The sequence below is a fragment of the Pangasianodon hypophthalmus genome, chromosome 14, assembly GCF_027358585.1.
Source record: "Pangasianodon hypophthalmus isolate fPanHyp1 chromosome 14, fPanHyp1.pri, whole genome shotgun sequence".
Lineage (NCBI taxonomy): Eukaryota > Metazoa > Chordata > Actinopteri > Siluriformes > Pangasiidae > Pangasianodon > Pangasianodon hypophthalmus.
In genome coordinates, this window is record NC_069723.1 from 7,570,908 (window position 1) to 7,585,036 (window position 14,129).

Genomic DNA, 14,129 nt, shown 5'->3' on the forward strand with positions numbered 1-14,129 from the left:
TATATGGTGCACTGGTATAACAAGAGGGTTTTTCTCTCATCTCCGTTTGTTAATTGGTCAAACAATCCACTTTAAATTCCTTGAGCAACAGCAGCACTTGTCTAATAAACAATTATTTTCCTAAGATGTGGAAACCAGCCTTTAGAATACTCAAACCACTGTAATGCAGTAACAAGTACATGACACTGGAGTGTAATCAAACATTTGATTTTCTTTGTGGGAAATGTGTTCTACTGCATGTCTTATTAGAGCAGTACACATGATTGAGAATATACAACAAAAAAACACTATTTCGATATATTTCTAACTACAAACAGTAAGATTCTGTCCAGCTTCTCACTCATTATGTGATTCATTATCGATTAGTTGCTTCTATTGTAACAGAATCCATGACAAGCTTGAGGTCTTGATTTCATGATCACAACTCTGTCAGTAAGCTTCTGGAAATGATCATCCTCATCACTTCATTGGTTCCTGAAAGAAAGAGTGTTTAAACTATGAAGCCAAAGAAGTATATTATCAATTAACTATTCTGACTTGCACAACAAAAACAGTGATACACTCAACCAAGCATATGCATACACTGACACACTGCTACTTTTACCACCAGATGTTTTGAAGACCATTCTACTAACGGTGTTTTGTGTCATGGACTTGCCTTCTAATATCTGATGCACTCGGATATCCCGAACAAACTGCTGTACTGCGTAGTCCTTGAGGTAGCCATATCCGCCATGCATCTGCAGAGCCTGGTTACATATCTGAACGCACAGGAGGAAAAAGAAAATACTTTAATTACTGTAATTACTGTAAAAATCAGAGACATCATATTTAACACTCCCATTCTGTTCAGTACTTAGATGGAATAGGCTACATTTGTCAGTCTGGGAAAACCCTTCACATAGGGAAATTTCAATATTTTCTACTATATACAGTATACTTGTGAAAACTACAGACTTTCCTTGAATTGAAATGTTTCTCTTTTTCAAGGATCTCAAAAACAAGTAGTTACATCATTCTGAAATCTTTTGGTTAGGCCCAAAAGTGAAAAGGAGGAAAATCGCATTTAAAGAAGAACAGCACATTTGTGTAAAAGCAACTACTATGTATTAAATTCATTTACATTTATTTTAAAATGCAAGAAGTCAAATATAAAAATAATAAATGTGAACATGAAATAATAAATGTGAACATGTGTATCTTTTTCACCCACGTTTATTCACAGATGGTTCATAGATTGTTAAATTGGCTCCTTATTTACCTTGTGAGCTTTTCAGAAAGCCTAGGCAAGTCAAGAAAGTTCTTCAAAGTAGAGAATTAAAACTTTTATAGCATTTTGGTGAAATAGTTTTATGTTGTTTTCTTTTTTAAGTTGAGATGTTAAAGTATTTGGCTGTTTTTCCACCATTCAGCCACAGCGACATCCGATGGGCTTTCCCAGACCACCACTCATCTATATACCATGTACAGTATATGCTCTCTACACTAGCAATATAAACAATATTTCTAGAAATATTCACACCAAGCCCCTTTTTAAGGTGTTTGGGAATCCTCTTGATGGTGAATGTGCTAGACACTAAAGTCTTTTGTTTTACTTTCCCAAAAATCACAAGTTTTTATCACGTTTTACAACGTTGTACTCAACGATTTGAACATTTCTCTATATTATTTCTAAAAACTGCTATCAATTCTCATTAGGCACTCACAGCAAAGCATTCATCAGTGGCGAAGAGTTTTGCCATGGAGCAGAGTGACACTGCGTCTGGTCTGTTCTCCTGCAGAGCAACAGCCGCCTGACGCACCAGCAACCGAGACGCTACCAGCTTCGTGGCCATTTCAGCCAGCTTAAACTGCAGGAACTGAGTACAGAACAAAACCCAACACAGATATTACTAGCAGTACAAACTGCAACTATACACGTCTTTGCACAAAGGCAAAATCATTGCAAATGTAGTTCACACAAAGACTCTTCACCTGGCTGTTTGCAAGAGGTTCCCCAAACTGTTTGCGCACACGTATGTGATCTCGGGCCAGCAGGACAGACGCATGAGCAGCTCCTAGAGAGCAGGAAGCTGTGGATTCAGCAGAAGATAAACTCAGTGATTGGCTGATGCAAAGAACGTGTCTGTTTTGAGACATTAATACAGAGAGTACTTTTGATCCCCAAGGGGAAATTTGGTGTCACAACAGCCACAAAAAGAGCCACAGGGAAGACTAAGACTTTAAAAATGCACAATAAACTCACAATATATCACAAATAAGAGGCAATAAAAATATACACATAAATAGCTCTCCAAGTTATATACAGATACAGATACATTTCTGTACAGATTACCTGTATGAAATATATTACAGGCTGGCAGGCTTAAAACTGTACATTAGACATGTAATGAGCAGTTGCAGTAGTGTGTGTATAAAAATGTACAGTAGTCATAAGTAAAGTGGCAGTGCATTTGAGTGTGTAAGAATGTGCAGTGACTCCAAGTAAATATTGTTGTGCAATATGAGGTGTAGTAGCTGAGTGTGCAAAATCAGTAGACAAGATTAAAGTGGATGCACAGAACTTTCTTTGTTCAAACCTCCATACTTAAAGGGACAGTTCACCCAAAAATGAAAATTCTGTCATCAGTTACTCACCATCATGTCGTTCCAAACCCATAAAACTTTCGTTCATCTTTGGAACACAAATTAAGATATTTTTAATGAAACCTGGGAGATTTCTGTCCCTCCACTGACAGTCCATGTAAGCTCCAAAAAGTTCATAAAGACATCGTAAAAGTAATCCATGTGACTCCAGTGGTTTAATCCCAATGGGTTTATGGAGCAATGTGAATGCTTTGTGTGTGCAAAAAACTAAAATTAAGTCTTTATTCACAAAATCGCTTCACTTCCGCATAGATCTCAGACACGAGTACACGAGAAAAGCACAACGCATGCGTGTTGTGTTGACGTCAGAGCAGACGTACTTGCAATACAACTGGACCCTGAATTGTGCACCGTTTACAGCAGAGGAAGAGGGACGCTGGATGCAAGCTTCGTTCGTTACATTGTAAGTTGATTTTGCATTTCTTGGATGCGAGAAACCTGACAAACTTCCTCTGCTGTAAACAGTGCAGCACTTCTGGGTCCGGCTGCATCGCGAGAACGTCCGCTCTCGCATCAACACAACACGCATGCATCACGGTTCTCTCGTGAACGTGCGTCGGAGATCTATGTGGAAGTGAAGATACTTTGTAAATAAAGACTTTTAGTTTTTTTGTACACACTAAGCATTCACATTGCTTCATAAATTTGGGATTAAACATGGATTACTTTTACGATGTCTTTATGAACTTTTTGGAGCTTACATGGACTGTCAGTGGAGGGACAGAAATCTCCCAGGTTTCATTAAAAATATCTTCATTTGTGTTCCGAAGATGAACGAAAGTCTTATGGGTTTGGAACGAAATGAGAGTGAGTAATTGATGACAGAATGTTCATTTTTGAGTGAACTATCTCTTTAGCAGCTTTTTATCACATTCACAGCTTGTGTACAACTGCGTATAAATATCAATGGTTTATGTACAGAACTGCAAACATATGCAGCATTCTTATACAGTCAACTCCAGAATTATTGGCACCCTTCGGGTACATTACATACCTGATTAAAAAAACTTATTTCCTCTAATAAAAATCACTCTCATGCAAACTGGAATTAGTATTCACAAAAAAAAAAAAGCAATGCCATATTTGCCTTTTGACTGAAAAATACAGTCTCGAAATAAAATCTCAAAAGTCTGGAAGAGTTGAAAATGTGCCTGGAAGCAGATGCAGGAGCATACTGACCCACACGCAGTGAGGAGGAGGATTGATCATTTTAGCTGATTCAACTATTAGAAGCCACCTCGATAACAACAAGGAAGACCTGCAAAAGCTTTTCCTGACAGCATACACAAAACACGGCAACTTCAACAACTGTTTAATAACTATAATAACTGCACCTACTTGATGACATCAGATGAAACTATAATGTAATATTAAAACTGAAAACTGAAAATAAGATTCTTAAAATATCAGTTTTTATTTCTGGACTTGATCTTAAATGTGTGTGACTTGCAAGCCAGCATGTATTTATAAATATTTGAAGATTAAAGTGATGCCATGAATTTAAAAGGATTTAACAAGCATCAGTGAGTTCACGAAAGCCTACAGATAAAACATAATACCAAGATCATCACAAATCAGTGGCGAGAAAAGTGGACTAACAGTTAGGAGGAGATTGAAGGCTGAGACGCTTTTGGCATCCGGCTCAGTGGACACATGGCTTTGGCTAAAAGAGACATGATGAAGACATGACTACTTGTCTTAGACTAACTCACCAATGTTAATTCTGCCCCCGTTGAGGCCACGCATGGCGATGTTGAAGCCCTCTCCCTCTGCTCCCAGCCGATTAGTCACCGGAACCGCACAGTCTTCAAAGATTACTGCTCTCGTGGGCTGCGAGTTCCAACCGACCTGCAGAACACAAGCAGCTGCACTGAGTGTCATATTACTGCCCTCTAGTGGCTAAGCTGTGTAGCATTTACAAGAAAGTCCTAGTAGAGAGGGAAAAAATGGAATTTTACCAACAAAACGCTTCCATATTATGAAGGACAGGAGTAAATTGGACTGATCTGAAGAAGTGGTGTTTCATCTCTGACACTATGCCCCTCTTACGATCATTCATGAATACAACAACATTAGATGATCTGATCCACAAAGCAACACCCAATTTTTTTTTACAGGGATTTTTACAGGAAAGATTAATCAGGAAGATTTTAATTAATTTCTTACAGAGGATTATGTCTTACCTTCTTCTCCTTTTTGCCAAAACTGAGTCCTGGAGTTCCTTTCTCCACCACCAGACAGGAGATGCCCTTGGGGCCCTTCCCACCAGTACGACACATCACTACATACACATCTGTATCTCCTCCACCACTGATGAAGGCCTGACAGGGAAAATGCAAGTGCACACACACACACACGCGCACAGCTGTAAAAACCTTCAACATTATCGTAAACAGCATGCTGACCCTCTGAAGGCGGACTCGGTACCTTGGATCCGTTCAGAATGTAATGGTCTCCTTGCAACTTTGCGCTGGTTAACAGCGACGCTGCGTCACTTCCACTCCCTCAAAGAAAGAGAAGAAAGCATGTTTCAGTAGCTTTAGCACAGCATTATGATAAAGATTTATACACTTGCGCAAATTAATTTCCTTTAACTAAAGAGAATAGCACTGATTGAAAATGATTTTTTTAAATCACGATGTCATATATAAGGCATATATTCCAATATTATAGTTATCACTATATCACAGCGTTTAGGTCCAACTTCCCAGTTTCAGACAAAATATTAAACAATGCAAGGGCAAGGCTAATTTTTGGGGAAGAATTTAACAACTACATACACTATATGGCCAAAAGTTTGTGCACCTGACCATCACTTCGTATGTGCTTTTTGAATATCCTGTTTCAGATTTATTCCCCCTTTGCTGCTGTAATAAGCTCCACTCTTCTGGGAAGGCTTTCCGCTAGATTCTGGAGCGTGGCTGTGGGGATTTGTGCTCATTCAGCCACAAGCGCATTAGTGAGGTCAGGCACTGATGTTAAGTGAGGAGGTCTGGGGTGCAGTCAGCGTTCCAATTCATCCCAAAGGTGTTCAGTGGGGTTGAGGTCAGGGCTCTGTGCAGGACACTCAAGTTCTTCCACTCCAGTGTTCATGGAGCTCGGTTTCAGGGCATTGTCATGCTGGAACATGTTTGGGCCTCTTCATTCCAGTGAAGGTAAAACTGTAATGCTACAGCATACAGAGTCATCCTGTATAACTGTGTGCTCCCAAATTTGTGGCAATAGTTTGGGGAAGAACCACATATGGGTGTGATGGTCAGGTGTCCACAGACTTTTGGCCATATAGTGTATTTTCTGAAAACTGAATGATTGAGATGATCACCTCTAACATCAGTATTTTCATTAAAACTATGCAGAAATATTGTTTTGTCAGTTTTCCCCTCGGCTCCAGAGCGGCACATCAGAAAATTGGCCATGCTCGTTGGGTGGGACGGATGGTATTACTCTCTCCCCTGTCAATCACAGCGACACTAGCCAATCATGGACATCTCTGATCTCAGGTATGAGAAGGAGTGCAGTTAGCGCTTTCCTTCGAGCGTTTTCAACTGCTCTGTTGCAGCATGAGCAGCAGTTCAGAAAAAAGTCTGCAGCTGACTTCACGTGTCTCAGAAGAAGCACGTGTTAGTCTTCACCCTCCCCACTTGTCATGTGATAGAAGAGAGCGGAGACCAAACTGAGAGAAATAAGCAGTTTACCGTTTTAAAGCATATTTCAATGAAAAGGAGGTAACATTTTGGTGATATTATTATCTGTAACTATTTCAGATGCCCTCATCACTGCATACCATCCTACCAGTATATCGTCACACCTCTAGTTTGGATCTCATATAGAATTTTTGATCTGTTATCAGGTTTTCCAAAAGATTTTCTCTGAGATGGACCTAACAGCCATAATGTATAGATAAACACTCTGTGTCATACCAGGCTCAGTCAGACAGTAGGAGGCGAACTTCTCCATGGAGCAGAGATCAGGACAGTACTTCTCTCTCTGCTCATCATTACCGAATGTGTCGATCATCCAGGCGCACATACTGCAACACACACATAACCAACCTGCATTCAGCGGACACAAATAAGGGAAAGCCATAACACATGCTCAGACTTTTTTTTTTTTTAAAGCTACAGTGCGTAGGTTTTTTTTGTAAAAAAAAAAAATGATTACTGAATTTTTTTTTATTCTTGTAATTATTATTTTGTTAAAATATTTTATTTTTTCATTTAGTACTACCCTTCAGAAGCTACACAACATATTTACATGTTTCCCAGAATACGAAATAATAACAATTTACACCGATCATCCTGTTCAAAAGTTTATATCCCCCTGGCTCTTAATGTATCGTGTTGCCTTCTTGAGCGTCAGTGAATGTTTGCATCTTTTGTAATAGTTGTGTACGAGTCGCTCAGTTGTTCTAAGTATGAAAAGATGGATCTCAAAATCACATAGCCACTGTTGGAAAGGGGTCGAATATGCAGAAGATGCTGGAAAAGCAAAGAATTTGCAGGACCTGGAGGATTTTTCTGAAGAACAGTGGGCAGTTTAACTGCTCAGAATAAACAAGGGACTCATGAACAACTATCACAAAACATAAAAACAGTCGTTGATCATCCAGGTAACAACACACAGTATTAAGAATCAAGTGTCTGTAAACTTTTGAACTGGTTCATTTGTGTAACGTCAGTTATTATTGTGTCTTGTGGACTATATGTAAACATCTGCTGTGTGAAATAGCTTATTCAGGGCACGACTAAGTAAAAAACAAAATGCAATTTTTAGGATTTTTTTTAATTATTAACATTTTGCAGATTCTGCAAGGCGTATGTAAACTTATGTCCCCAACTGTATATCCTCAGAGTCCCAAATGCTTGGGCTGCAAACTGCATACTGCTCTACTAAAGACACCACTGGTGTCACTACTATTTAGGCTATTTAGTGCAGTTTGGGACACAACCCTGAAGTTATCTTGGAACGTTTATTGAGATTAATCAGTAGCTTTAAATAGAAAATACTAGCAGGAAAGGTTAATATTCATACTGACTTATGAATGCTGATGTAGGCCGTGGTGCTCGCACAGCCAGTGGACAAAGCTTCAAAGATGATGGACGTGTCGAGGCGAGACAGTCCCGAGCCCCCAACGTCCGGCTGCACGTAAATTCCCCCAAACCCGAGCTGGGCTGCTTTTCTCATGGTTTCCACGGGAAAGATTTCCTTCAGAAAAAGACACACACCATGACATGGGTTTCATAAGGCATGACTACATTTTATATTAAAAAAAACAGATGCGATTTGTTGGAATAGAAAAACAGCTTTTTACTTTCTCGTCCCATTGTGCCATGTGTGGTGCCATTTCATTGGCAGCGAAATCAAACGCCACTTTCTGGAATTCTTTCTGCTCATCTGTGAGACCTACAGAAGCTAGAAAAAGACGAAGGATACAGTGAATAAGGTTATGCAAAACCAGCCCTGCCCACAAGACAAACATCAAACTGAACATTTATTAAGGAATAAAAAACATAATTGATAACATGGACATTCCACAACATGTATGTGGAGCTATAAACAGATAAAATTCAGCGCATCGTTTTTTTTTTAATTAATAAGAAATTGTAATTGTTGTGAAACTGCTGTGGTATAAGAGAAATAAAACATTTGGGATATGCTGTTATAAGAAAATTATCAATGACACGGTGTTGTGATGCACCTCGACACAAATTGGAGTCACCTATAACAGCATGCCCCAAAGTGTTTTATTTCTTTTATACCACAGTAGTTTCACAACAATTCCAATTTATTAAATAATGATACGTAATACTTTATCTGTTTATAGCTACACATACATGTTTCATGGACACGAAACAACTTCATTCCTGTTATCACTTACTTCATAACAGCTATAAATGTGTGTTTTCTTACCAGACACCTATCTCTTTTCTCTCTATTTTAGTCAATAAGACAAAAAAAAATAAAAAATGCAGCTTGTCACATAACTGCTAAACCGCAAAGTACTGTGTCCTGAACACTTTCTTTTGACTCTCTTACAAAGCGCTGGTCTGGGGTCTTCTTTTTATAAATGTTAAATAAACAGAATACGGTTATAGGGTAATGGAGGTGCACTGATGCTCTCAGCCCTAACATGGCTGTCCTCTGAGAAGCGAACTGCATCCCAGAGACTGTAAAAACATCTTAAAAACCTCATAATGATATGTACACACATGTATAATGATCAATTTTATAGTAAAAGTGGGTAAATTTCATATCCATGAATGTAAATTCTTAAATAAGATGCCAAGAGATGACACATGGACTCAATCTGACCTTCTTTAAAACATTGTGTGAAGATCTGTAATTCCTTTTTTTTTTTTTTTTTTCTCCCCTAACCCTTGTGGGGGTCTCACTTTGGGGGTCTCACTTTGGGGGTCTTCACCGTCATAACTGAATTTCAATGAGAACGTAATTCTTTTTGCAATGAGAAATGTAATTCTTTTTTTAACCCTTGTGTGGGTCTCACTTTGGGGGTCTCACTTTGAGGGTCTTCATCATCATAACTGCGGTCCCAAGTGCCTTACCTACCTAGCTCATATTTACCGTGAACTGTCTTCAACCATTTATTACTCTCGGGTCAAACTGATCTGAGGAGCTTATGAAGGATGGAAATGTGTAGGGCGGTGTAGGTCTGTTAAACATGTTTGTTCTTGTAAATGTAAAAATAAACAAACACCACAGAGATTCAGGTGGAATAAAAATAAATAATAATGAAAAATAATTTGTCCTATATTCTTCCATTTATTAAATGGATAAACGGGTAAATTTAATCCAAGACTCGGATAAAGGGTTAATATGTATGAAATTATATGACCCACTAGCATAAACATGTGTAACCTTGTTTGTACTTGTGTACTTTAAAAAAGAAAGAAAGGAAAAAAAAAAAAACTGCGCGTCGTGTGTATCTTTAGTACTGTGCGAACGCTGATTGGTTGAGGCGGGGAGGCGTGTGCGGTTACGTACCCGGAAACAGTTGTAACTAGACGTGACTCTTGACAGTTTTTTTTTTTGTACACGCTCACGTTACATGCAAGTATTGAAGGTGAACAACTGCACTCGAAAAAAATAAGAAATATAAATCAGGAAACGGTTTAAAAAAAAAAATTTCCTTGTGTGCTCTTTTGCGTTCCAAACAGCACACTCCTGTACTACATTAGGTGCCAAAATACTAGGCCACCCATGGTAACTATGGTAACCGACAGTGGCTTATATTAATGCTGCCTTCACGTGCTATTGGAATTATCGTAAATACAAGTTTCGCACTAGGAAGCTGCACCTGAATGACCCCTCAAGTCGTAATTACGACTGGGAAACTCGGAGATAATTTTGACACCCGGGTTTCTGAGATGGGAGGAGTCCTAAACTTTCACCATGGTGGAGGAGAGTACAGTTTCTGTCCTGAATGACAGGTTTTATTCATTTTGCTAAATGCTACTAATTGTTAGCACTTGCTGTTTTGCTCATACTCATTTATGTACTATATCAGCATCCATTCTATGCATGTTGTACATTTTTACACCGTGAAAATAGCTTGTGCTTTGACCAAAACTCCATCGTCAGGAAGCTAGCTAACTGAGTAATGTGTTATGGTGTCAAAATAAGAGTAAAAGGAAATGGACTTCCATAACAGTTCCATAACGAAGAAAGCCCAGACTGTGCAATATTTTCTTCTCCCAAGCCATCAGACTCCTCAATACTCAGAAACTGGACTGAAGGAACACACACACATACCTCCAATACTCAGAAACTGGACTGAAGGAACACACACACACACACACACACACACACACACACACACACACACATATATATATACACATATATACACACACAACCGAGCATCCTCCATCCTCTCTGCAATTTTTTTGCAAGTTTTTGCACATGTTTATGCTGCTACAATACTCACTATATTATACTGTACACAGGCTGCTACTCTTATGTTTACACTATTTCAGCTACTTGTATTGTACTCTTGTACTCTTTGCACTATTGTCACTAGGTTCACTTTAAACAGAACTGTGTACTGGGTCTTACTGTGCCCATTGTCTGTCCCAGTAGTCATTCTACTGTTTTGTACTGTCTTGTGCTGTCTGCACATGTTTGCACTTGTTCACTTTATTGTATAATTTATGTAGTCCCTTATAGTTCTGTGTTGTTCTGTGTCGCCTTATGTAGCACCTTGGTCCTGGAGAAACGTTGTTGAGTTTCACTATGTACTTGTATATGGCTGAAATGACAATAAACTCCACTTGAACTTGAACTTGAACTTGAACTTGAACACAGCCTCTGGGTCTCTCTCTCACACACACACACACACACACACACTGGGCTACAAGGGCTTGACTGGGCTACAAACATCAAGCTCATTTCTGTGCAGTTTCCAGCTGTTTCATGCATTAAAACACCCTGAGCAACAGAGTAGGATGTTAAGCACTGTGTGAATACAGAAAGACAACAGAACTACAGCTCTTTCTAACCTACTGTCATTTACTCACAGAATCCGGGTTACAGCGTCCTGAGCTCAAACTCACTCACTTTACCTCTAAATCCTCTTCACCACAGGAGAGCTTTACTTACGATCAATGCAGGCTGCGATTCCTCTTCTCTGCACTCTGGTTAATATTAAACCTTTACTTCTGCTAATGCTACATGAGGCGGACCGGACAAACCGCCACACAGACCCAGCAGCAGCCGCCGCCATGTTGCTTCACAGACTCGGGGTTAGTGCTCAGGGTTGCCAGATCCACGCGAAATGTGCCTGCACCTAGCCACTACACCAGAACTCCTTTAATAAAGATCCTTTACACTGCTTTACAGAATAACACCATACAATACTCACTTCACAAATCAGTAAGAAAACATGTACCTTATTCAATTATTTCACTAATAAACTCCTAAAATGGTTTTGCATTATTAATATAGACTCTATAGCTATGAGAGCTGTGAAGGCCAATTCACTGACTCACAACACAACACAATCCTACAGAAGCAGATTTGTCTTTTTTCTTTCTTCCTTCCTTTTTGTGTGTGTGTGTGTGTGTTAGGACATTTTTAAGGTGTTTGGTAAGGCGTGGTACTTCAAGTTCAAGTTCAAGTGGAGTTTATTGTCATTTCAGCCATATACAAGTACATAGCGAAACAAAACGACGTTTCTCCAGGACCAAGGTGCTACATACGACAAACACAGAACAACACAGAACTACAAGGGACTGCATAAATTATACAATAAAGTGCACAAGTGCAAACATGTGCAGACAGTACAAGACAGTACAATGACTACTGGGACAAACAATGGGCGCAGTAAGCCCAAGTGCAGCGCCAACCAGTACACAGTTCTGTTTAAAGTGAACCTTTAAACAGAAGGTTTGACATGTCAGTAGGAGAAACCACTTTACACTGCCTTAACCAATAATAATAATAATAATAATAATAATAATTTTAAACTTTATTTTATATAATGCCTTTAAAAAGGCCTCTCAAGGCGCTTTACATAAGAGTATATAAACATATATAATAATAACAATAATTTAATAACAAAACAAAGTAATCAAATAAAAGCAAGCCTAAAAAAAAGTTTTAAGAGAAGATTTAAATATACTAAGAGACTGGGCTTCTCTAAGATCAGATGGAAGGGAGTTCCACAGTTTTGGAGTGGAAGATGAGAAGGCCCTATCACCCATAGTACGCAAACGAGTCTGAGGGACAGTTAAAAGACCAGAGTTGGAGGAGCGGAGATCATGTTTTGGGGTGTAATAGGTTAAAAGCTCGGTCAAATACTGGGGAGCCAAACCATGGAATGCTTTGTAAGTATGCATAAGGATTTTAAAATCTACACGAAACCTGACAGGGAGCCAGTGCAAGGATTCCAAAATAGCAGTGATGTGATCACTTGTCCTGGACCTGGTCAGGATTCTAGCTGCAGAATTTTGTACATACTGCAGTTTATTTACTGTAGACTTCGAGACCCCAGCCAGGAGTGCATTGCAGAAATCAATGTGAGAGAAAACAAAAGGATCAATCAACTTTTCAGCCACAGAAAAAGATAACATAGGCCGCAATCTTGCAATATTTCTGAGATGAAAGAAGGATGTTTTAACAGTATTCTGCACATGTTAACCAAACACCTGAATTAAATTGGTCTTAAAGGAAAAATCCACCTTCAATACTTAGATATTAAACTAATCTTTATCATTAACGTGTGGTCTTTAATGGTGTTCAATATTTATTTCATAGTGAAATTCTGCGTTTTTAGTTTAAACTTCTTTCCTTGAGATGTTGGTCTGTTTTCACTTTGGTTAACGGTTTCCTACATTACCCACAATGCTGTTCGACTACACTGATCATATCAAGTCAAGGGGCTTTATTGTCATTTCAACTGTATACAGCTAGTTAGTACACAGTGAAATGAAACAACGTTCCTCCAGGACCATAGTGCTACATAAAACAACACAAATCTATAAGAGACTACAAACTTACTACATAAAGTGCATGTGCAAACGTGTAAACAGCACAAGACAGTACAATGACTATCAAAACAGGACAACAGGCACAGTAAGATACAGTGCAGCACTGACTAGTACACAGTTCTAGTAAGAAAGTGAATCAGATATGACAGTAGTGCAAAAGAGTAACAATATAATAAGTTGCTGTAAATGTAAACATAACATACTATGACATAGTATTCAGCAGATAAGCTTATACTATATATGGACATAGCAGTTATTGGGGTAGCAGCCAGGTAGAGAGTATAAGTAGTGACAAAAAATTATATACAATATTTTATAAATACTGTAGCAGCAACTGATGAAGTGAAATTGTAACTTGTAACTCTTCACCTACAACTGATAAAAATCACCGAAAACCAAAAACACCTTACAATGTACACCAAAAAATGTGCACTGTAAAGTACCCCTCCTTTATGTTTAAATTTACAGCAGTACTGGCTTTAGATTGATTAATATACAGACACAGTTAAATCTATAAGCTGTTTTTTTCCACTTCACATGTCGAACCTGCAGAGGTGGGAAATGGCATTATTACAATTTGCAAATTACTACTTACAAGGCACCACAAATGCAGCACAAGTCCTGTCTGAAATATCATACATATGAGGTGAACTCACTAGAACGCCACCACAATGTTGTAATTTCAACTCAGGGACTCATGTTTTTCAATGAGTCTCGACTTTCTGAGGTGCCGTGTGGCGTGTCAATAATAAAAAATTTCATTGCAGCAATGTGAATGTGACACCTTCAGCAAACGGTAAGATTTAAGGGGTAATGTTGCATGTTAAAATAAACTTCCTGCCATTGACGATACAAAAAAAAGAAGAAGAAGTTTTCTCGCATTGTCATTTTTCTCATACCATCCATTTTTTCCTGACCAAAACCACTTAAACACACACCACATCGTAATTAGAACCTCCGAACTTGTACGGACAAACT

At 38.7% G+C, this 14,129-nt stretch overlaps 1 protein-coding gene across 2 annotated transcripts; it reads right to left on the reverse strand.

Annotated features, from left to right (window-relative positions):
• Nucleotides 1-191: 191 nt before the first annotated feature.
• On the reverse strand, nt 192-14,072 carry acad8 (acyl-CoA dehydrogenase family, member 8). Of its 2 annotated transcripts, none has more exons than XM_034310356.2 (11): nt 14,051-14,072; nt 7,958-8,058; nt 7,682-7,851; nt 6,567-6,676; nt 5,074-5,150; nt 4,830-4,967; nt 4,359-4,494; nt 1,975-2,072; nt 1,707-1,859; nt 659-761; nt 192-474 (listed from the first exon to the last, which is right to left on the reverse strand). In XM_034310356.2, exons 1-11 carry the CDS (start codon nt 14,055-14,057, stop codon nt 419-421), a joined length of 1,149 nt encoding a protein of 382 aa, XP_034166247.1. In that variant the 5' UTR covers nt 14,058-14,072; the 3' UTR covers nt 192-418. The 2 variants fall into 2 exon arrangements, with proteins under 2 accessions (XP_034166247.1, XP_026779823.3); XM_026924022.3 differs by lacking the exon at nt 14,051-14,072 and adding an exon at nt 11,263-11,424.
• Nucleotides 14,073-14,129: the final 57 nt, after the last annotated feature.